This window comes from Oncorhynchus masou, chromosome 5 (genome assembly GCF_036934945.1).
Source record: "Oncorhynchus masou masou isolate Uvic2021 chromosome 5, UVic_Omas_1.1, whole genome shotgun sequence".
In the NCBI taxonomy this organism is placed as follows: Eukaryota; Metazoa; Chordata; class Actinopteri; order Salmoniformes; family Salmonidae; genus Oncorhynchus; species Oncorhynchus masou.
In genome coordinates, this window is record NC_088216.1 from 56,168,307 (window position 1) to 56,191,924 (window position 23,618).

Consider the following 23,618-nt stretch of genomic DNA (forward strand, 5'->3'; position numbering starts at 1 on the left):
ATTTAAGACCCCAACTGAGTTCCTAATATAATATTGTTTTAATATGTCTGCGACCCATACTTAAAAAAAGCTGCTTTAGACTGTTAGAATGGTGAAAACAATGAATGCTGAGGGCAAATAGAAAGCCACAATTATCACAAATCCAAACAATTTTCACTATCCCTCCTAATGTATAGTGAGCATGCAACTTCAGATTATTTCCCCCACTCTTCCCTACCAGCCAATTAAGGACGTTCTGAGGAGTGCGACCAGAGCCGGATGAAAAGAATCATAGGCTCAGAGGCTTTGTTTTTTATAGCACTTTCATTTCATGCAATTCTATTTCACTTACATGACAGGAAACATTAGCTGAATCTTTTGTAATACCACACAAATGACAAAAATGACACTCTGACGCTGACAAACGGAGATATGGTCTTGAATTCAAACAAAAATAGGCCAGGCCACTGAATCACAGATTGTACAATATTGGGAGGCTATATACACAGAACAAAAATATAAACGCAACAGGTCAAGTGTTGGTCCCATGTTTCGTGAGCTGAAATAAAAGATCCCAGAAATGTTCCATACACACAAAATTCTCTCAAATTTTGTGCACAAATGTGTTTACGTCCCTGTTATTGAGCATTTTTCCTTTCCAAGATAATCCATCCGCCTGAAAGGTGTGGCATATCAAAAAGCTGATTAAACAACATGATCATTACACAGGTGAACCTTGTGCTGGGGACAATAAAAGGCCACTGTAAAATGTGCAGTTCTGTCACACAACACAATTCTAGTTCTGATACGGTTATGATACGGTCAGACATAAACTATGGACAACGAACACAATTTTATTTTAACGATAGCAATTTGAATAGGCTGGGATGGGCTATCGGACAATAGGCAAGCAGCTTGGTGAGAAGGCAACAACTGTTGGCGCAATTATTAGAAAATGGAAGAAGTTCAAGATGATGGTCAATCACCCTCGGTCTGGGGCTCCATGCAATATCTCACCTCGTGGGGCATCAATGATCATGAGGAAGGTGAGGGATCAGCCCAGAACTACACAGCAGGACCTGGTCAATGACCTGAAGAGAGCTGGGACCACAGTCTCAAGGAAAACCATTAGTAACACACTACGCCGTAATGGATTAAAATCCTGCAGCGCACGCAAGGTCCCCCTGCTCAAACCAGCGCATGTCCAGGCCCGTCTGAAGTTTGCCAATGACCATCTGGATGATCCAGAGGAGGAATGGGAGAAGGTCATGTGGTCTGATGAGACAAAAATAGAGCTTTTTGGTCTAAAACTCCACTCGCCGTGTTTGGAGGAAGAAGAAGGATGAGTACAACCCCAAGAGCACCATCCCAACCGTGAAGCATGGAGGTGGAAACATCATGCTTTGGGGATGCTTTTCTGAAAAGGGGACAGGACGACTGCACCGTATTGAGGGGAGGATGGATGGGGCCATGTATTGCGAGATCTTGGCCAACAACCTCCTTCCCTCAGTAAGAGCATTGAAGATGGCTGGCTGGGTCTTCCAGCATGACAACGACCCAAAACACACAGCTAGGGCAACTAAGGAGTGGCTCCGTAAGAAGCATCTCAAGGTCCTGGAGTGGCCGAGCCAGTCTCCAGACCTGAACCCAATAGAAAATCTTTGGAGGGAGCTGAAAGTCCGTATCGCCCAGCATCAGCCCCAAAACCTGAAGGTCTGAATGGAGGAGTGGGCCAAAATCCCTGCTGATCTCTGTAATTGCAAACAAAGATTTCTGTACCAAATATTATGTGCTGCTTTTCTGATGTATCAAATACTTATTTCATGCAATAAAATGCAAATTAATTACTTAAAATCATACCATGTGATTTTCTGGATTTTTGTTTTAGATTCCATCTCTCACAGTTGAAGTGTACCTATGATATAAATTACAGACCTCTACATGCTTTGTAATTAGGAAAATCTGCAAAATCGGCAGTGTATCAACTACTTGTTCTCCCCACTGTATATGACCAATATACCACGGCTAAGGTCTGTTTTAAGCACGACAAAACGTGGAGTGCCTGGATACAGCCGTTAGCCGTGGTATATTGACCATATACCACAAACCCCTGTGATGCCTTATTGCTATAAACTGGTTAGCACTGTAATTAGAACAGTAAAAAGTCATATTTTTTCATACCCGTGATATATGGTCTGATTTACCACGGCTTTCAGACAATCAGCATTCAGGGCTCGAACAAGGTTTATAAATCTAAATTAATCCCCTTTGCGCATGTGCATAACTATACATAAATCCCAAAGGAGAGTTTGAGTGATGAAAGTTGGACAGAGGATCTCGAAATCTCTGAGGAAGAAAAACTTGGATGAAGATAAAAAAAACAAATGTTATTTTCTGGCAATTGTGCCGTTATTATGTGCCATATGTTAAGACTACAAACTGTATAAATGGCCCATTTGCGATTGACTTGTCATTTCAATAGGCATAGGCTACAGCCTAAAATCTGGGTTTATGATTGTAATTACATTTTGCCATAATTTGCTTAGCTAAAGGCAGGTAGCCTATAGCCTCTGACAGACCTACATCTAATTTCAGATAGTCTACAGTAGCCTGTAGTTCAAATTAGCAGACTAATTTATGAATGAATAGCAAGGCTATTTTGTAATAAGAAGTGTTTGTGTTTCCCAATAGCCTGCTGGAATAAGCTACTGAGGATGGTGTCATAATTTAAATCACTGATTTAAATATGAATAATAGAACTGAATATGCTTGTCAACAAATAGTTTGACCTGTAGCCTAATCTGACTATTGTTACCGTCAATCTAATGTGTTCATAATAACACAAGGCTACAACAACAAACTGAAGTAATAGGCTATTTATTAAATTGGTTTGCCAGGTCTCGGTAGGCTACACAAGTGGCACAAATTAATTTGCAATGACTCCAGGGATATTGTTCCACATAAAAACAACCACGTGTGTCACACCCTGATCTGTTTCACTTGTCTTTGTGCTTGTCTCCATCCCTCTCCAGGTGTCACCCATCTTCCCCATTGTCCCCTGTGTTCTGTTTGTCTTTTGCCAGTTCTTCTTGTCTTGTCAAGCCTACCAGCGTGTTTTTCGTACTTCTGTTTCCTTGAGTCTGTTTTCTCGTTTTCCCGGTTTTCATTCTGCCTGCCCTGACCCTGAGCCTGCCTGCCATTCTGTACCTTTTGCCACTGCCCTGGATTACGGACCTCTGCCTGACCCTGAGCCTGCCTGCCACTCTGTACCTTACGGACTCTGCCCTGGACTACCGACCCCTGTCCTTTGCCTGCCCCCTGTTTATATAATAATGTCCATTATTCCAACTGTCTGCATCTGGGTCTTTTCCTGAGCCGAGAGGGAGGGAGTTCCATAACTTCCATTTCAAATTTCCTCTCGGGCTGACCCCAAGACCCAAGAACTGACCATGCATAAAGCCCTTTGCTTGATACCATTTTCTTTAAGCAGTCAACATTAGAATGCAGTTTAAACCACCTCTGAGTGAATTTATGTAATTCACTCTAGTGCACCAAAAGTAATTTTCCAGTGCTTTGTCTCCATTATTTATTTAGTTCTAGCGTATTATTATTATGTTTTATGAAAAAAGGGTTGGAAATAGGTGTCTCCATAATGACAATCTTTATAGCCCACCTACAACTAGTAAAAAGTTGTCACAACCGTGCACGCGTGCTGCTCACTCTCTCTCAATTCAATTTAAGGGGCTTTATTGGCATTGGAAACATATGTTTACATTGCCAAAGCAAGTGAAATAGACAATAAACACTTGGCTCCCAAGTGGCACAGCGGTCTAAGGCACTGCATCTCAGCGCAAGAGGTATCACTACAGTCCCTGGTTTGAATCCTGGCTGTATCACAACCCGGCTGTGATTGGGTATCCCATAGGATGGCGCACAATTGGCCCAGCGTCATCTGGGGTAGGCCGTCATTGTAAATAAGAATTTGTTCTTTAACTGACTTGCCTAGTTAAGTAATAAAGGTTACATTTTTTATTGTCAAATAAACAATAAAAAAATGTAACATTACACTTCCAAAAGTTCCAAAAGAATAAAGACATTTCAAATATACAGTGTTGTAATGATGTGCAAATAGGTGTATTTGTAAATAAACATAAAGGTTGTATTTACAATTGTGTTCTTCACTGGTTGCACTTTTCTTGTGGCAACAGGTCACAAATCTTACTAGGATTGCACACTGTGGTATTTCACCCAATAGATATCTCTCTGGCTCCTCTCCCTCATGTCTCAGTCAATAACTGTAGTGCTCTCTCTACACACACACAAACACCTCTGGCCCTCCTCACCAGTCAACCACTCAGCAACAGCATGTGGCACTGCCTGACAGTCAGTAGCAGGTCACAGTGAAATACATATGTTTAAAAGAAAATGCCAAGGCGGCCGTGGTGCAACTTAGAAATAGCCCAAAAACCTGCAACATCATTTTCAAAGTAGCCCAATTGCGGGAAAACTGCGAACATGGCAACACTGACCATATGTGGTCTCGAGCACGGACTCTTCTCGAGTACTAGGCCTTAAAAACTGCTGGCAAGTAAATGATATTTGCTCGGGCACATTGTTGAATTATAAATCTGATTCTTTCACATGGGGGGAGATGTGGGAAGCTAAAAGGCTAGCTTGCTTGCTGTTTTTAGCCCGCTAGGTGATACGCTGCTCGTGGAGTAGCCTACTGCAAATGAGTTGTAAATGGTAGCCATGTGCTGAATGTGCCCTCACGCACAGGGGCGGGTGAGGCCATGAGATCAATTTGACAATGGTAGTGGCACACTTGATAACACAGCAGACAGTCTTCAGACACATTTCCAGTCTGAACTAGCAGATGGTTCTGATGGCGCAAAATAACATTATGGCCCTTCACACTTGTTGAAACCAAAGCAATTAGTCTGGTTGTGTCTAAGCAATGAGATCTCTTATAAAAATAAATGTCTCAAGCAGGTGCACCTTTTTTTCAACAGGGTCCCAATGCAAAACAAAATGTAAAAAATATCAGAGGTTTTCAACTATCCTGCTTGCTTGAAGGATAATTTATAATTTACAAAAAATATGTAGACTATTACATTGAATTATAATGTTAAATTGTGGGCCTATGAATCTATGGATTCATTCCAAGTTAACCAATAATAATAGGGCTAGTCTACATTTCCAACATTTGACATTGTGGCATCACATGCACTTTTACTCAGTTTTTACGCACATTCGCTTTCAATGATAGGGCCTATCTTGCATTTTCAATTCATATTTTTAGCCAATGCGTTTATATGGTGAAATAACTTAATATAGCCTTACATTACTATTTGTAAGACATTGTGCTACACAAGGTAAATGGCAAGCCCCATATTATAAAACCCTATGCCATAGGTATATTAACTTATCACAGTGAAGAGGTACAAGTTAGAGTATAATCATTTAATAATACATTGTAATTGTGAATTATTTATTTTTATAAAGTTATGGCTACATTGTGTTGTGTATGACACAACAGGTGGATGATATAGCCTAAATAAACGGATTGGGATAAGATATTATCACGTTTAAACTTCCCAATATTTGCAAAGTTATTCCCATATCAATATTATTAATATTGCCATGATGTCTTGTCAGTAGTGGAACCTGCTGAGCATTATTGGAGAGATGCGTAGCTCTGTGTTGTGTGAAGCTACTCGCCTGGCTATATGAGCCAGGTACACTGGACGCGGGATTCAGCCCTCCGGTGTGACGTGGCGCCGACGTCCGCCCCCAGATCCTCATTATCAGTAGAAAATGGGCAGTCCGAGAAGACAAGCGCCGTCCAAAACGTGAGACTCATGTGACAGAGATAGGTCATTGCGAGCGAGAGTCAGGGGTTTATTTAACACGTAGCTCTGTCCTCCCCCACTTTCCCAACGCGCAACCAAGACTAGTGCATCTGCGGGACTCCCTCTTGACTGACGACGTGGAGATCTCCGGGACACTGCTCCCATTATGCGATAAATAATCATAACAACAACAATGCAAACGTAAAATAGATTACTTATCTTGACAAATTGGGGGAAATACTTAAATATTTTTATGAAAAATTTCAAGGACTATTTACTTTCATTCAATTTCATTTGGGTTCTTGAGTGAAAACATTGGGGGGGAAAAGCTTGCCCTTTCCTGCGTCATTTGGAGTAGCTTAAAGAGAATGGAAATGGAAAGGATTCCAAGTGCGCAACCCACCCCCAAGCACCAGCAGGCTGAGCTGTCTGACATGCAAGGGTAAGTTGCTGATGATTCTTCTTGTGCCCTATGCCATGCTTGCCCTCTTTATAGTGGCATACATTCGCGTCTCCTGACATTAAGTGCGCAACCTCACCAAACCCACATCTCATTGACTGTCTTCTGGTTTTCATTAGGATGGATTTCCCTATGTATGTATACAAATCCCGTCGGGGAATGAAACGAGGAGATGATAGCAAGGTTGGTTGATATTTTATATATTTTTTTATAGAAACAATATTGGTGTTTATTCACTTAATTAACTGTTTGTAAATATGATTACAATAGAATAAAATTATGATTATATACAATGCTATTGAAACATTGATGTATTTAGATCAATTAGTTGGCCTGATCATTCCGATCATGTGGTGACCTATTTTCCCATATCATGTAATCCTTGGAGTCCATGTTACTGTTCACAGTGCTGCTCGTCAAACTGCTGAGGTTGTTATTTAACCTCAATATCACTCCTGCCTTTAGGAAACCTACAAACTGCCTCACCGACTAATCGAGAAGAAAAGGCGTGACAGGATAAACGAGTGCATCGCTCAGTTGAAAGATTTATTGCCCGAGCACCTGAAACTTACAGTAAGTTCCTATTTATCTTGAAGTAGCACATTACTAAAGCGCGATCAAGTGGTTGCTTGGTGGTACTTCAGGTTTGACAGCCTGACTAACAGGTGAGATCTGTAAAGGAATTTTAAATTAAATAATGAATGTGAATACTTAAACAAATGGCATCTTTGAGATGTTAAATAAAATTGAACACATTTCCTCTGATTTGTATTTTTATAGATTAAAGAATGTAATATTACACATTCAAATTTTGCATTTGAGTAGATCGACTTAGTTATTGCTTTTGATTGTTGTTGAGAAAGTTTGTGTGCATGTGTGTGTTAGTAATCCATACGAGATGAGCCGTGCTGAAAGTAGTGTGTGTTAGTAATCCATACGAGATGAGCCCGTGCTGAAAGTAGTGTGTGTTAGTAATCCATACGAGATGAGCCCGTGCTGAAAGTAGTGTGTGTTAGTAATCCATACGAGATGAGCCCGTGCTGAAAGTAGTGTGTTTTAGTAATCCATACGAGATGAGCCCGTGCTGAAAGTAGTGTGTTTTAGTAATCCATACGAGATGAGCCCGTGCTGAAAGTAGTGTGTGTTCTTCCCATAGACTCTTGGCCATCTGGAGAAGGCTGTGGTTTTGGAGCTCACGCTTAAGCATGTGAAAGCTCTAACCACTCTACTGGAAAACCAGCAGCAGAAAATCCTCAGTCTGCAGAATGGCATGCAAATCGGTGAGCAAACACACACACACACACACACACACACACACACACAGACACAGACACAGACACAGACACAGACACACACAGACACACACACACACACACACAATAAGATGATTATGCAGAAGCGCATACAAATCAGGGAATTTAAATATAGCTTGTGGTCTCTTGCTTGGCTAGCTTCAATTTGGATGCAGACCACATCCTCACTAATTTTCAAATGCAGCACAGTGCATTGCTCATCTACTGCATTATAATAACATAATAATAGAATAAGGAACTGAGTCAGAATAACTGCTAAGTTTAGTTTGGATGTGGTTGCGTAGAAGGGGATTTTATACCCATATTAAGATATATTACTTACAAGAATCATGTAAATACGATGAAAGTAGTTTGGTAGTTTCCATAATATTGCATTGTGGTAGATCTGTGTTTGACAGCGTTTGTGGTGTTGTCCATTCCTGCCTACAGAGCAGTCCTCTTCCAGCCAGGAGAACAGTGAGGAGATCTTCCGCTCAGGCTTCCATGTCTGTGCCAAGGAGGTGCTGCAGTACCTGGTCAACCAGGAGGGTCACGGTGACCTTACACCCTCCCACATGGTCAACCACCTGCACAAGGTGGCTACTGAGGTCCTCCAGGGTCCTCCCCGTAGCCCCTGCAAACCCCGGTCTGAAGAGACCACCATCCACTACCAACATCATCAGGCCCACAGGGAGAAGCCTGCAGGCCAGTCCCCCAAGCCCAGTGAAGGCCATGGGAAGAACTGCGTTCCCGTCATCCAGCGGAGGTATGCCCATGCGGGCGGCGAGCAGAGCGGCAGCGATACAGACACAGACAGCGGCTACGGTGGCGAGCAGGTTGAGCATCTGGCGTCGCATGCAGGGTACTACGGCCAGGAGAGACAGCTGAAGAGGGCGCTGGGAGAAAAGAGGGCATCATTTTGCATTAAGCAGGAAGATGAGGCGTGCCACAAACGCAGCCGGGTCGAGTCATCCGAGGACGAGTCTCTCTCAGGCGGAGAGTCATCCTCATCCTCCTCCAGCGGCCACGGCAGCTACATGAGCGCCTACTCCCCTCACCAGGCCCAACCTCATCCCCTTTGCATGCCCTTCTACCTCATCCCCCCCTCTGCCGCCGCCTATCTGCCCATGCTGGAGAAGTGCTGGTACTCAGGGGCCATGCCCATGATTTACCCTGGCCTGGGAGGCTCCGCGCAGGGCATGCCTAGTGACAGGCATGCCCCCTCTCCCTCGATCATGATGTCCCCCAGGGGGCGCTCTCCCTCTCCCCCTACCGTAGCCCAAAGCCCCATGGACTCCCCAGCCTTCCTCCAAGTGTTAAAGCAGGTACTTCCCATGAACCTGGAAACCAAAGACTGAGAGACCACTGAGCACTTACACAGAAAAGTGTTATTGAACATAGACTGCTATGCAGAGAGGATACATGGAGGAGAACATGACCAGACAGTCAGATCACCCACCACCACCCCTCTCCCCTCATCCCAGAAGTCAGAAGACAGAAGGGAGACAGATAGAGCGCATGCAGAAGGTCTGGTCCCAGATCGGTGAGGCATAATCCACAGCTGCGAACAGAAAAAGAGAATAAAAGAAAGAGGGAATGTGTGGATGGAAGACAGCTCAACCTGTTTCCTAATCCTCTCTGATTGTTTGACTTTATACCCCCACCAGAGTGCTGAGTGCAACATTGACCCCACTGATCTGGATATATATATACACACACACACACACACACACACACACACACACACACACACACACACACACACACACACACACACACACACACACACACACACACACACACACACACACACGGTTGAATGTATAAATGTAAAAAAGTGGCAGTCCCGTAGATGTTGCTGCTGTTGAGGTTTCTACATGCTGTGGACACTGACAGGGCGCAGCTGTACACACACCGTCCTTGTAAACCATGTCACACCAAATGTCAATAATCACCATTCACCCAAAGGTTGCTGTCTATTTACCTTAGGTCACCATTGCCATCACTGACAATGCGCTTTGCCCCATTCCCTATGACAACAACAAACATCCTGAGTGAAATAATTTCCCTACTGTATGGAGTTCGTGAGGTCATCATGTGACCATTTCAAGTTGGGAATTCACTGACAGTTTAGAGGGACTTTTTGTAATTATTGTTTATACTTCCTGTACATCTCTATTTTTGATACGTTACCTAGCGCTCGAACCATAGAGAGAGGTTGGACAGTCATTTTACCGCATAATATCTCATGTACATACTGTAGCCCTGCGCTGACCCTGATCTGCAATCTGACTCTGCTCAAGTCAAACCTGGAGTTTATCATCCTGTTGCCTTTTACTTGTGAAACACTGATAAAAGAAAACATCAGATGTTTATGAAATGTATTTGGGAGTTGGCGAGAAGTGAATGTATATGTTTTAACAGAATATTAGTTTTCTATAGAAAGAGGTACTTTGATATTTTGGGACCTACCAGAAAGATGTTTGATGTACATATTTTGTCTATAAATGTTGACATACATTATATAAGCGTATTAATAAAGTATTTTATCTGCTTGGTTCGTCATGAGTGAGTAGAGTGCATGTTGTGGTGAAATGTATATTCTGGGATCGAGTTCTGCCACAAACACAACAACTGGGGATAGTTGCTGCAGTCTCCCTGCTTGTCTTGCCCGGCTGGTCATAAGGAGAGACACACTGCTATGGGTGTTCTCTCTGCTTCTGACATACATAAATAAACACACACACAGATACCGTGGTGGTCCCTCAACAATCAGTTAGCTCCAAAGGCCATTTTTTAAATATTTATCTGGAAGTCATTTGGATGCAGAAGCACAATAATAATACAATAATGTAAATGATGCAAATACTGAGCTAAACTATATTGCAAAAAGAAATTGGGAAATTATATTATTTTATAGTAATACAATTGCTTAGAAAAAGAGATTTTGTTTAACAAGCAATTTAGTTATTCTCTCAAAAAGATGGGGGTTTAAAGAGATTGGAGAACACATTGGGAAGGATCTTAGACCATTCCTCCCATACAGTATCTTTCCAGATCCTAGATATCCTTCCACTGCGGTTATGGACTGCCCTCTTCAATTCAAACTACAGGTTTTCAATGGGGTTAATGTCTAGAGACTGAGATGGCCACGGCAAAATGTTGATGTTGTGGTCAATAATTTCATTGTGGATTTTGATGTGTGCTTGGGGTTATTGTCTTGCTGGAAGATCCACTTGTGGGGAAGTTTCTGCCTCCTGGCAGATGTAACCAGGTTTTTGGCTCAAATATCCTGGTAGATAGTTATAATCATAATGTTATCACTTCATAGTACAGTCTATATAGTTTATGGACAACAAAGAATTGGGCATTGGGTCAAAGATCCTGGTGCAATGATGATTATTAATAAACTGAGATCAATGTTTAAAGAACTGGTGTACATTTAAGTCAAAGCTGTTGAGTTTAACAACCATCTCAGGCTGATCAATATTGTCCAATAGGAGAAGATCAATGTGGAAGCACATAATAGACCGACACAAAGTAAATGCCAGCAGACACGTCATTTTTACAGCTACCTATGATTTTGATCACACACGGCTGTCACATGTGCAGCCACACTGCTGTCCCTGGGTAGCGCTGAGCTGTGATTGGTGAGTTGATGGGACCAGGAAGGGAGAGATGCTCTGCAGTCAGGTGTACATGAGCATGGTCACTGCTCTTCATGACACACACACCAACCTTCTCTCATATATGTTTACAAATACAGCTAATTTAAAATGACTTAATAGAAAGCCTCTGATAGAAGGCCACTGATAAACTAGGTTTCCATCCAATTGGTGACAGATTTTCATGCAAATATTTTAAAATCCTCATTAAAACAATATGCTCATTTTCCCAAGAGAGCTATGTTTCCATCAAATTGACTTGTTGCAGATAAAAGGCTGTGCGTGATGACATAGTGCACATAAAAATAACTTTTTCAGTTAAATTCCCATGTACCAAATAAAAAATACATTTTCAATTCTACTGATGGTTTTGTCACAACAAATGTTGCATTAATAGCGAATGTGCCCACTCTGGTATTGCCATGTGCACTCTAGCAAACAGCTTGCAGTAGATAGCCCACCGTGCAGGTAGGCCTATAGCCTAAACTATGAGATTATTATGGACAAAAGAGTGAGAATGTTTTTGATTTGTCAAACGGCAGCCAAGCATCGATCATTATGTCACAAGAATAAGACCCTCAATATTTATTAGAAAGGAGCATCAAGCTCATCACCTTGCACTTTCACTACCCTGTGACGATCGTAATGTAATTTCATCTGTAGCCTCATATAAGGCATGTTTTCCCAGAGTCGTAGTGGGAGGGGCAAATGTCATTGCGTGACTCCAAGTTTCCTTCGATATGATTGTTATTATATCAATATGTGCATATAAAAGTGTTTTTTCTCACATGATTCATTTTACCAACACAAAAAGAATCCTGTCGTCTGTCGTATTTTGTTTTTTTTTACATTTGGAAAGTTTACCGACAAATGTGCTGTTTCTATCAGGCCTGTCATTACATTTTTTTATCCAACGTACTTTACTGGCCGACAATGTTTGGATGGACTGGTTATAGACACTATTAACTCCACTGTTATCCAGTGGAGAACCTCAGCCCTGTGGGGGCCCCTGCTGGTAAAATAAGGAACCCAAACCTTATTGATATGATAAATGAATGACCTCAGCAAAACATAGAACTGGTTGAGGCAGTAGTTAAGGCAAATATTAATTAAAACAAAATCATTTCATACTTCCATAACAATGTTTTGCTTATGGGTCAATACACATACTTAGATTTTCCTTCATTGTCCTGCTAGTGGGGGTTTGGTAAAAGATTCTGGCTGGGTTTGGGGCTTATCTTTAACTCCAGCCCCTGGATGTATTTCGCCGATGTCGTTGTTACAGTTAAGCAGATTCACAGTGTCTGGTTTCCCGTAGAGTTCCCCTAGGTTGGCTTTGAACTTGGGGACTGTCATCATGTGACTCTACCATTGGCCACATTCTGTCCCACGTAGCCCAGAGCAAAGGATTTCTTGTATTTTTTGTTGTCGTATAAATCAGATCAAAGCTAATTTTATTAGTCACATACACGTGTTTAGCAGATGTTATTGCGGGTGTAGCGTAATGCTTGTGTTTCTAGTGCCGACAATGCAGTAATATCTAACGAGTATTATAAACTGGGTGGTTCGAGCCCTGAATGCTGATGGGTTGACAGCCGTGGTATAAAAGAATGTATACCATATATATTTACTGCTCTAATTATGTTGGTAACCAGTTTATAATAGCAATAATGCACCTCAGAGGTTTGTGGTATATGGCCAATATACCACGGCTAACGGCTGTATCCAGGCACTCCGCTTTGCGTCGTTCATATACCACACCCCCTCGTGCGTTATTGCTTAAATATATAACAACTGTACAACATATACCCAATACACACAAATCTAAGTAAAGGAATGGAATTAAGAATATATAAATATATGGACGAGCAATGCCAGAGCGGCATAGACTAAGATACAGTAGAATAGAATAGAATACAGTATATACAAATGAAAAGAGTAATGTCAAATATGTAAACATTATTAAAGTGTCTAGTGTTCCATTTACTAAAGTGGCCAGTGATTTCAAGTCAATGTATATAGGTAGCAGCCTGTAACGTGCTACTGATGGCTATTTAACAGTCTGATGGCCTTGAGAAAGAAGCTGTTTTCAGTTTCTCGATCCCAACTTTGATGGACCTGATGTGTCAGTGATGTGTACGCCGGGGAACTTGAATCTTTCCACCTTCTCCACTGTGGTTCCGTCGATGTGGATAGGAGGGTGCTCTCTCTGCTGTTTCCTGAAGTCCACGATCATCTCCTTTATTTTGTTGATGTCTTACTCACGTCTCATGTTGTAGGAAACAGAGGCAACAAACAGGGCCCAGACCGGCCTGGCCACGGAGCACTCAACAAACAGGTGGTACATGTTTTCAGTGTCAGTGCATCCGTGGGGTTAGCTCTCTGTACATTCTATGTGCTGTCTCTACATGAATTCCCTAGTGGGGAGGAAACCATGAACAGCCATCCATGCAATGTCTTTCTGTTTGTTTGTGATGCGGTGCTGAATGACATTTCACCATACCTGCTGCGGTCTACAGCTGAAATGGCGCTTAGGTGGGCGGTGATGTCCTTGAACTTCCAGCATGCCAGCCCAGCCGTGGGCAGACATGTCCTGAACCCCAAATCTCTCCACGTCTTGTGCACTGGTGGAGGGTCCCAGCACAGTGTTCTCGATGGTGCTGAGTCCGAGGGTTCTGAGGATGGGGGTGGCAAAGTACCATTCAACGTGGCTGGCTTTCCTGACTGTTTTGCGGATGTTGGTGACCAAGTTGGATAGTCTCTGTGCACTAATGATGTTAAGGATGTCTGTGACCCCCTTCCCCATGTTCTCAAATGCTTTGTACAGGGTGCTGTGCTTGAGTCGTTCCATCTGGCTCCCCCCAAAGGTGAACATCATGCATTCTATCTTCTTCCTGGTTGCGGCTGTCTGGGGGAACACCCTGCCTAGGTACAGGAGAATGGGGAGAATGTTTGCCTTCAAGACCAGGATCATTCTGAGGGATCATGCGTTCCATTCGCTTCTGTTGGATGTGGCAGATGGTCTCCTCTTAGCTGACGGAGCCACCTCCATCCCTCTGGAAGGTGACCACAAGCAGCTTGATGGTCTATGTTTTGATAGGGAATGAGGTAGGGAGAGTCTCATGCCAGTCCTGTGACAGGTACAGTTCTGTCTCAGCCTCCAGTATTTATGCTGCAGTAGTTTATGTGTTGTGGGGCTAGGGTCCGTTTGTTATATCAGGAGTACTTCTGCTGTCCTATCCAGTGTCCTGTGTGAATTTAAGTATGCTCTCTCTAATTCACTCTTTCTCTCTTTCTTTCTCTCTCTCGGAGGACCTGAGCCCTAGGACCATGCCTCAGGACGACCTGGCATGATGACTCCTTGCTGTCCCCAGTCCACCTGGCCGTGTTGCTGCTACAGTTTCAACTGTTCTGCCTGTGATTATTATTATTTGACCATGCTGGTCATTTATGAACATTTGAACATCTTGGCCATGTTCTGTTATAATCTCCACCCGGCACAGCCAGAGGAGGACTGGCCACCCAACATAGCCTGGTTCCTCTCTAGGTTTCTTCCTAGGTTTTGGCCTTTTTAGGGAGATTTTCCTAGCCACCGTGCTTCTACACCTTCATTGCTTTCTGTTTGGGGTTTTAGGCTGGGTTTCTGTACAGCACTTTGAGATATCAGCTGATGTACGAAGGGCTATATAAATAAATTTGATTTGATTTTTGAGTTCACTCCCCTGTTGACAAGGGCACCAGTGGTTGCACAGTAGTTGTCCACCACTTTTGTTGCTGAGGCGATGGAGCAACTATCTGGGCCGATGTTGGTGATGTCGTCCATGTATGCCGCCACTTTAAGCCTCTCCCCACGTATTTGGTAGCCAGGGATTCCTGGTGTTGACCTGATCTTCTGGAGAAGAGGCTCGAGGTAGAATATATACCCCAGAGAGGCTAAGGGGCAGCCTTGGTGTATGCCGGATCAGATGAGGAATGGGTCTGTGATGGTGTTGTTTACCAGAACCTGCTTGTGATGTTCTGGTAGCAGTGGATGAGATGTTGAGGGAAGTTCATCTTGGTTAGCACCATCTGCAGGATGCCATGGCTAACCCTGTCAAAAGCTTTCTCATGGTCTAGAATGAGAAGGACAGAACACACTAAACGTATCTGGTAAGGTGTTGTGAAATGTAATACTTTGTAAATTGTATATACAGTGCATTCGGAAAGTACTCAGACCCCTTGACATTTTCCACCCATTTACTCTTTTGTTACGTTAGTCTTATTCTGAAATGGATACCACAAAAAAATCCTCATCAATTTACACACAATACCGCATAATGAAAGACTGAAATATCACATTTACATAAGTATTCAGACCCTTTACTCAGTACTTTGTTGAAGAACCTTTGGCAGTGATTACAGCCTCAACTCTTCTTGGGTATGATGCTACAAGCTTGGCACACCTGTATTTGGGGAGTTTCTCCCATTTTTTCCTGCAGATCCTCTCCCAGGTTGGATGGGAAAGGTCTCTCCAGAGATGTTCAATCAGGTTCAAGTCCAGGCTCTGGCTGGGCCACTCAAGAACACTCAAGAACATTCAGAGACTTGTCCCAAAGCCACTCTTGCGTTGTCTTGGCTGTGCGCTTAGGGCCGTTGTCCTGTTGGAAGGTGAACCTTCGCCCCAGTCTGAGGTCCTGAGCGCTCTGGAGCAGGTTTTCATTAAGGATCTCTCTGTAGTTTGCTCTGTTCATCTTTCCCTCGATCCTGACTAGTCTCCCAGTCCCTACTGCTGAAAAACATCCCCACAGCAAGATGCTACCACCACTATGCTTCACCGTAGAGATTGTGCCAGGTTTCCTCCAGATGTGACGCTTGGCATTCAGGCCAGAGTTCAATCTTGGTTTCATCAGACCATAGTCTGAGAGTCTTTAGGTGCCATTTGGCAAACTTTAAGCAGGCTGTCATGCGCCTTTTCCTGAGGAATGGCTTACGTCTGGCTGCTGTACCGTAAAGGCCTGATTGGTGGAGTGTTGCAGAGATGGTTGTTTTTCTGGAAGGTTCTCCCATCTCTCCTGAGGAACTCGGGAGCTCTCTCAGAATGACCATCGGGTTCTTGGTCACCCCCCTGACCAATACCCCTGTCCCCTGATTGCTCAGTTTGGCCGGGCGGCCAGCTCTAGGAAGAGTCTTGGTGGTTCCAAACTTCTTTAATTTAAGAATGATGGAGGACACAGTGTTCTTGGGGACTGTCAAAGCTACAGAAATGTTTTGGTACCCTTCCCCAGATCTGTGTCCCGATACAAACTGTTTCGGCGCTCTTTGGACAATTCCTTCGACCTCCTGGCTCGGTTTTTGCTGTGACATGCACTGTCAACTGTGGGACCTTATATAGACAGGTGTGTGCCTTTCTAAATCATGTCCAATCAATTGAATTTACCAATCAAGTTGTAGGAACATCTCAAGGATGATCAATGGAAACAGGATGCACCTGATCTCAATGTTGAGTCTCATAGCAAAGGGTCTGAATACTTATACAAATAAGATATTTACGTTATTTTTTAATACATTTGTGAACATTTCTAAAAAACCTGTTTTCGCTTTGTCATTATGAGTATTGTGTGTAGATTGGGGCAGCAGGTAGCCTAGTGGTTAGAGCGTTGGGCCAGTAACTGAAAGGTTGCTAGATTGAATCCCCGAGCTGTCAAGGTAAGAATCTGTCTTTCTGCCCATGAACAAGGCAGTTAACCCACTAGGCCGTCATTGTAAATAAGAATTTGTTTTTAACTGACTCGCCTATTTAAATAAATGTGAAATAAAAACAATGATGAGGAAATTAATTTAATCATTTTATAATAAGGTAATGTAACAAAATTAGGAAAAAGTCAAGAGGTTTGAATACTTTCCGAATGCGCTGTAACTGCCTTAATGTGGCCCACTCTCGACCACCGTGTTGGACTTGTTGGAGGTAGGGGTTGGTCACCAATATGTTGACCCCATCCGCTCTGGCGGTGTTGGAGCCTGACCAGATAGAACCTTCCAGGTCCACTCCTCCTCCAGGAGCATGTACATCTCCTTGTATGGGATGCCGCACACCTGGAGGAGGTAAATGTCTGCAGAGTTATTGGAGAGGTGTCCCAGGACAGTCTGTCGTCTGTCTGGAAACCGGTGTTGAGGGTGAATAGAGTCAGGGACATAATGAGTTATTTAGACGGTCCAGTTCTGGTTTTGGCCATGTCATTGCAGATTTGGATGAGGGTTTTTTGCGGAACTGTTGCACCGGATGGCAAGGTCAGGGGAGAGGAGTCTGGGGCATTAGGAGGTATGGTAGTGTGGTCAGGTGCAGTTGGAGTGGAAATTTTATTCACCTGCATTCAGAATGACTGTCAGGGCTAGAAACATTGATAAAGAAGACTACCTAAACAATTTAAACTGGAAAAACCCATTCAGTAACAGTAACATAAATGTAACTAACTGATTGGATTACCTTCGTAAAATATGTTCTTTATCTTTCTGTAGCATAAAATTGGTCGATCAATCAATGTATTTGCAAAAACACAGACGCTGGGAAATGATAATGATGGGCGTGGTTTTGATAGACACATTTTAAAACCAATTTATACTTGATCCAGATGCTTCAAATTGAGGGTGTGACACAATTGCGGAGCATCCCGAGGCATGCAGAGTCCAAATCAATCTCTGTACTGCATCGCCCTGCCCCTCTCAAATTGTTTTACAATGCAGAGGGCTCCGTATAGCTCTGCAATGACATGATTGGTTGACGGTAGGTGGGGGTGGTGACGTCCTGTAAAACACAAGCTCACTTCCTTGACAACTTCCTTCACAATAGCTCTGTTCTGTTCCGCTAAGCACAAGAAGTATGAGGACCCTGACATTTGCGGAAGCTGCATTGCAGTAAATGCTGTACGGCCACTTCAGTTTTTGGATTGACCATGCAGAGCCTTTAATTCTCCACAGAGTAAAATTGACACAATCACACTCTCATATTCAACACTGGTTATTAACACCAACACTGGGGTTCTTTTACACCACGGAGTGTGAATTTCACTTAGAGAGTTAATTTAAATCCTGAATCAACACTACAAATGTTAAACTGAAAAATCAACACTCAGTAACACTGGCCAATTTGCTGTGTAGTCACTGATTGATCCTCACGTTGTCTGAGGCTTGGTCCTTCTCCTCCGCCATGTCAGCCTGACTGAGCTAAGACACTGAGAGAAAGAGAGTCAGTCAATTTAACCATTTTGTTTGTCAACCAATAAAGCCAAGAGGTCTCCTTTCTTACCTGTGGTCAATAAACGAGGACTTCATTCCTGAGACAGGTGAGGCATGGTGTCTACATGGAAAAGATTGAAACAGAAGTTTTTATTGTGGGATCGCTGCCGTGTTTGATGAAGAAAGCCACAGGGGAGTCCTGCCATTGACCTCTGGGGTTCCCTTGTGGGCCTGCTTGCTCCACAGGTTGTCCTTCCTCTTGTCTACAGACACAGATCCTGACCCAGCACCTGCAGCAGCCCCACTTCTCATTTCCCGGTTACTGTTTTTCCCGTTCCCCAGTCCCAGCACCAACCCCTGGCCTCCAGTTCCGGCCCCAGCACAGTTCCCAGTTTTCAGTCACAGCACCAACCCCTCTGGCAACCCCTCTGACACAGCAGCAGCCACCACAATGCTCACCCCATCCAACCGCTGCCATCCCATCCCAACTCAGACCTCACACCTTCCCCTCCCCCAATAACAAGACACAGACAGACTGCCAACCACTCCACCAGACCAACCACTCAAGAATTAAAAATAAATAAAATGTAGACAGGCAATATCTACATTCAGCATTCAGACAGGCAAGATTTACATTCAGCAACCATTGTTAACAAAGAAGCAAAAGTTGTGATTTCTTTTGTAATCTGCTTTTTTTCCTTGTGTATTTTTGAGTTAACGGATTGGTTTCTTAGGATATTTTAAACTTTTCATTTGAATGTCATTTGAATTATGTATGATTTATGCATAACCAAATACAATTACCAATACAGGATGAACCCAGTTAACAAAAACTCATCCTTAGGATCACTGGTAGTGATATCTGCAGGCGGTCCTGTATGTGTAGTCTAACACTGAATACAAGACACGTTAACTTCACAGATGGAAAGTCTTTATTTCATGTTCTATTTCATTTTACTTTCAAGACAAATAAAATTCAAAAAGTGAGTAACACATGATGACAGTTCAAGAGATCGTTCCCCCTGCAAAGCCCCGTCTGTCAAGTACATTATGACGTTACCCATAGATGCTAAAGTCAAAGTCAGTTTTGTGTTTTCCCTTATGTTTCAGATAAGGATTTACATCAAGAGGATTTGGGTCCTCCACCGGCGCAGTCTCCTTTATAGGTGGCCATAGCCTGCCTGTGGAAGTGGGGGAGGAACTGGTGTATGCGGAGGCCAGGGTCGGAGGCCAGAGTTGGGCCCAGATAAGGCTTCTGTCAGTGGGCTGGGGCGCAGGCCAAAGACCTCCAGGGCTGGGATGGGGCCGTAGAGAGTGGGCAGGCTCCGGGTTGGAGCCTTGCGTGGGGGTCCCAGGGAGGACTGGGGGAGGAAGGGCCAGGTGGTGAAGGGTCCTGGGGCAGGCCTGGGGTGGGGGTTAGGGTGAAAGGGGTGAGTGTCACCCCCTAAAATGCCACAGGGGGTGCTAAGGGAGTGGGACAGAGTCCTGGGAACCAGGCAGAGAGGCCAATTTCTGCTCAGACTCATCCCCGGGCAACGAGCCCCCTTCTGGTGCTCGCTGTGGAGTGCCAGAGGGCGCTCTGTTGCCATTCTCTGAGACAACCTCAGAGTAGGGGAGGTGTGCTGGCGCCCCAGAGCTCCACCCTCTTCATATTTTTTGTGGAACCTATTCCCCCTTAACCTTGATTGGTTCTCTTTGCCTGAGGGGCGGTGGCATGGGGATGGTCTATGACTGGAGGGTTTGTCCTCTGTTTCTGAGGCTGATTGGTTGGTGCGGGTGTGAATGTGTGTGTTGAGAGGGGGGTCAAGGATGACACGGATTCTTTGTGGGGGCAGTCGGGGTCGTCTTAGTGGGGCTCCCTCCACCAGCAGGTTAACTCCCATGTACTGAGGGACTTCAACTGTAGCCTGGGAGAATAAGGAAATGAGATATGTTCACACACTCCTGATGGAGCCTGGGTATTATTCATGCCTCATAGTACCTGGGAATGCTTTGTATAGTCTGCATAGACTCATCATATGTGATCATCAAGCTTGTGTCTGGATGAACTGCATGTATGTCTGTCTATACATACAGTGTGGCAAAAATGTATTTAGTCAGCCACCAATTGTGCAAGTTCTCCCACTTAAAAAGATGATAGGCCTTCAACTACGACAGACAAAATGACAAACAAAATGAGAAGAAAAGAAATCCAGAAAATCACATTGTAGGATTTTTTATGAATTTATTTGCAAATTATGGTGGAAAATAAGTATTTGGTCAATAACAAAAGTTTATCTCAATGCTTATATATCCTTTGTATACCCTTTGTTGGCAATGACAGAGGTCAAACGTTTTCTTTAAGTCTTCACAAGGTTTTCACACACTGTTGCTGGTATTTTGGCCCATTCCTCCATGAAGATCTCTTCTAGAGCAGTGATATTTTGGGGCTGTTGCTGGGCAACACGGACTTTCAACTCCCTCCAAATATTTTACGATGGGGTTGAGATCTGGAGACTGGCTCGGCCACTTCAGGACCTTGAAATGCTTCTTACGAAGCCACTCCTTCGTTGCCTGAGCGGTGTGTTTAGGATCATTGTCATGCTGAAAGACCCAGCCACGTTTCATCTTCAATGCCCTTGCTGATGGTAGGCTTTGTTACTTTGCTCCCAGCTTTCTGCAGGTCATTCACTAGGTCCCCCCGTGTGGTTCTGGGATTTTTGCTCACCGTTCTTGTGATCATTTTGACCCCACGGGGTGAGATCTTGCGTGGAGCCCCAGATCGAGGGAGATTATCAGTGGTCTTGTATGTCTTCCATTTCCTAATAATTGCTCCCACAGTTGATTTCCTCAAACCAAGCTGCTTACCTATTGCAGATTCAGTCTTTCCAGCCTGGTGCAGGTCTACAATTTTGTTTCTGATGTCCTTTGACAGCTCTTTGGTCTTGGCCATAGTGAGGTTTGGAGTGTGACTGTTTGAGGTTGTGGACAGGTGTCTTTTATACTGATAACAAGTTCAAACGGGTGCCATTAATACAGGTAACGAGTGGAGGACAGAGGAGCCTCTTGAAGGTCTGTGAGAGCCAGAAATCTTGCTTGTTTGTAGGTGACCAAATACTTATTTTCCACCATAATTTGCAAATAAATTCATAAAAAATTCTACAATGTTATTTTCTGGATTTTTTTTCTCATTTTGTCTGTCATAGTGGAAGTGTACCTATGATGAAAATTACAGGCCTTTCTCATCTTTTTAAGTGGGAGAACTTGCACAATTGGTGGCTGACTAAATGTTTTTTTGGCCCACTGTATACCCTTGGCCTCACCTGTTTGTAGATGAGCTGAAAGCCCCCTGTATAGGCACCAGGGTCTGCCCGTCGGTCCAGCACTACCTTGAGGGTATCCAGCTGCACGGCAGGGCAGAGGCGGGCGGTGACTGCCGTGGAGGGGGCCATCGTGGGGCTGGCGTTGATCTCCAGTAGCCAGGGCCTCAGGTCCCGACCCAGCATGAAGTCTGCCCCGTAGAGCTCAAAGCTGCCCCTGCGCCCCTCCACCAGGTCCTGGGCCGTCTGGAGGGCGTGGACCACTGCCTGCTGCATCCCAGGCACCACCAGCGCCCCCCACGATGCCCCCTGGCCCTGGGCATGCAGGAAGGCCCGGAACTGGGAGCACGACCACATGTTGTCCTTGGGCACCTCCGGGTGGCGCCATTGAGATGGCTGGAAATGCTTCTGAATGGAGTTGTTGCACAGGTGGACCGAGCTGATGGAGGTGGATAGAGAAATGGACAGAATGGACTATTGATATTTTTGGTATTACTGCTCTTGATAAAGGAAAACTGATGTGGATCAGGTAAATAAGCAAGTTCTCTCTCTCTCTCTCTCACTCACTCACTCACTCACTCTCACTACCCCCCCTTCTCTCTTACCTAGCCAGGGTTTGTGTGGAGTAGGGTTGGGTGGAGAAGCGCAGGTAGCACTCGCGGTAGAACCACACGGTCAGGGGGTTCCAGTCTGTGACCAGGAACCACTGGCGCAGGTCAAACTTGGTGGCATAGACCAACAGGGGGCGCTCCAGGTACTTCTGCACCACCCACTTACTGTCCTTGATTAGGGATGGGTCACTGTCCACCAGCCTCAGGATATCCTCCAGGCGATTCATACACATTATACCTGGAGGGGAGTGGGCGGAGAGAGAGGGAGAAAGGGGGGCCGAGACAAAAAGAGAATGGCATATAAGATTGGAAAGAGGGACAACAACAACGAGAGGGAAAGAGAGGAGTACAAGGAAAGAAAGCAGGGGGACGAGGGTGTAGGGGTAGACATTAATAAGATATGAAAGAGAAAGAGTTACAAAAACACATGAACATTAAAATACACAGCAAACCCTATGACACACACCCAACCTGCCCCACGCATCATATCAACTTGTCCCTCAGACACACACACACACACCCACACACAGAGCCAGCCTCACCCCTGCCCCGTGACTTGGCCCCTGGTTTGATGATCCAGATGTTGTGGAGGCCATCTGTCTCCAGCTGAGGACACACCTGTAGTCTATTCAGCATGGCCTGACAACGCTCCACATACACACCACTGCCCTCAATCCCCACACCTTCACTACACACACACACACACACACACACACACACACACACACACACACACACACACACACACACACACACACACACACACACACACACACACACACACACACACACGGGGTTATTTGAACCAAATACCTTAGTCGAGTGCTACTATGTACCTATGGGTTAGCTGAACAAAGACAATGAAGCTATGAATGACTAACAAATGACCCTTGACTACACACAACACACTCACTGGACGACCAGGTAGTAGTCATGCATGAACTTGACCCACTGCTGTTCTGTGAGGGAGGGTGGCGTTTCCATGGTGACATCAATGTCACTGTGGTCCAAGCTGTTGAGAAACTCCTGGCATACGTGCAAAGCCCTGTCAATCATTCTTGGACTGACCAATCGAGTTGCTCTGCGTTTCCTAGGGCCTGGAGAAGACATATTGGCTTGACATTGAGAATGGCAAAATGTATTGCAATTTATTGTGTGTGTGCAGTATATCACTCTGATACCCTCGGATTGTGACAAGTTCTCTTCCACCTTTTCTTCCTCTACTTGCTCTCTTCCCTCTCCATCACT

At 44.3% G+C, this 23,618-nt stretch overlaps 2 protein-coding genes across 2 annotated transcripts in view; one reads left to right on the forward strand and one right to left on the reverse strand.

Moving 5' to 3' along the window:
• Positions 1 to 5,816: 5,816 nt before the first annotated feature.
• On the forward strand, positions 5,817 to 10,137 carry LOC135539914 (class E basic helix-loop-helix protein 40-like). The gene is made up of 5 exons (XM_064966166.1): positions 5,817 to 6,273; positions 6,411 to 6,474; positions 6,757 to 6,864; positions 7,448 to 7,571; positions 8,034 to 10,137. The coding sequence occupies exons 1-5, from the start codon at positions 6,200 to 6,202 to the stop codon at positions 8,939 to 8,941; spliced, it is 1,278 nt and encodes a 425-aa protein (XP_064822238.1). The 5' UTR covers positions 5,817 to 6,199; the 3' UTR covers positions 8,942 to 10,137.
• Positions 10,138 to 19,484: 9,347 nt separating this feature from the next.
• Positions 19,485 to 23,618, reverse strand: part of ttll3 (tubulin tyrosine ligase-like family, member 3) — a 12,023-nt gene continuing 7,889 nt past the window's right edge. The window contains exons 7-13 of the mRNA XM_064955960.1: positions 23,552 to 23,618; positions 23,284 to 23,467; positions 22,913 to 23,058; positions 22,365 to 22,608; positions 21,763 to 22,198; positions 19,719 to 20,367; positions 19,485 to 19,681 (exon numbers count right to left, since the gene is read on the reverse strand). The exon at positions 23,552 to 23,618 is cut by the window's right edge and continues 53 nt beyond it. Coding sequence (XP_064812032.1) covers positions 19,584 to 19,681; positions 19,719 to 20,367; positions 21,763 to 22,198; positions 22,365 to 22,608; positions 22,913 to 23,058; positions 23,284 to 23,467; positions 23,552 to 23,618 — 1,824 coding nt within the window. The 3' untranslated portion in view covers positions 19,485 to 19,583. The remainder of the gene's footprint in view (positions 19,682 to 19,718; positions 20,368 to 21,762; positions 22,199 to 22,364; positions 22,609 to 22,912; positions 23,059 to 23,283; positions 23,468 to 23,551) is intronic.

Excerpts from the sequence above, each read along its gene's own strand:
- LOC135539914 (XM_064966166.1), top strand. The coding sequence starts at position 6,200 with ATGGAAATGGAAAGGATTCCAAGTGCGCAACCCACCCCCAAGCACCAG. Across the intron at positions 6,274-6,410 it reads GAGCTGTCTGACATGCAAGG|GATGGATTTCCCTATGTATG; the intron begins GTAAGTTGCTGA and ends GGTTTTCATTAG. Across the intron at positions 6,475-6,756 it reads AACGAGGAGATGATAGCAAG|GAAACCTACAAACTGCCTCA; the intron begins GTTGGTTGATAT and ends TCCTGCCTTTAG.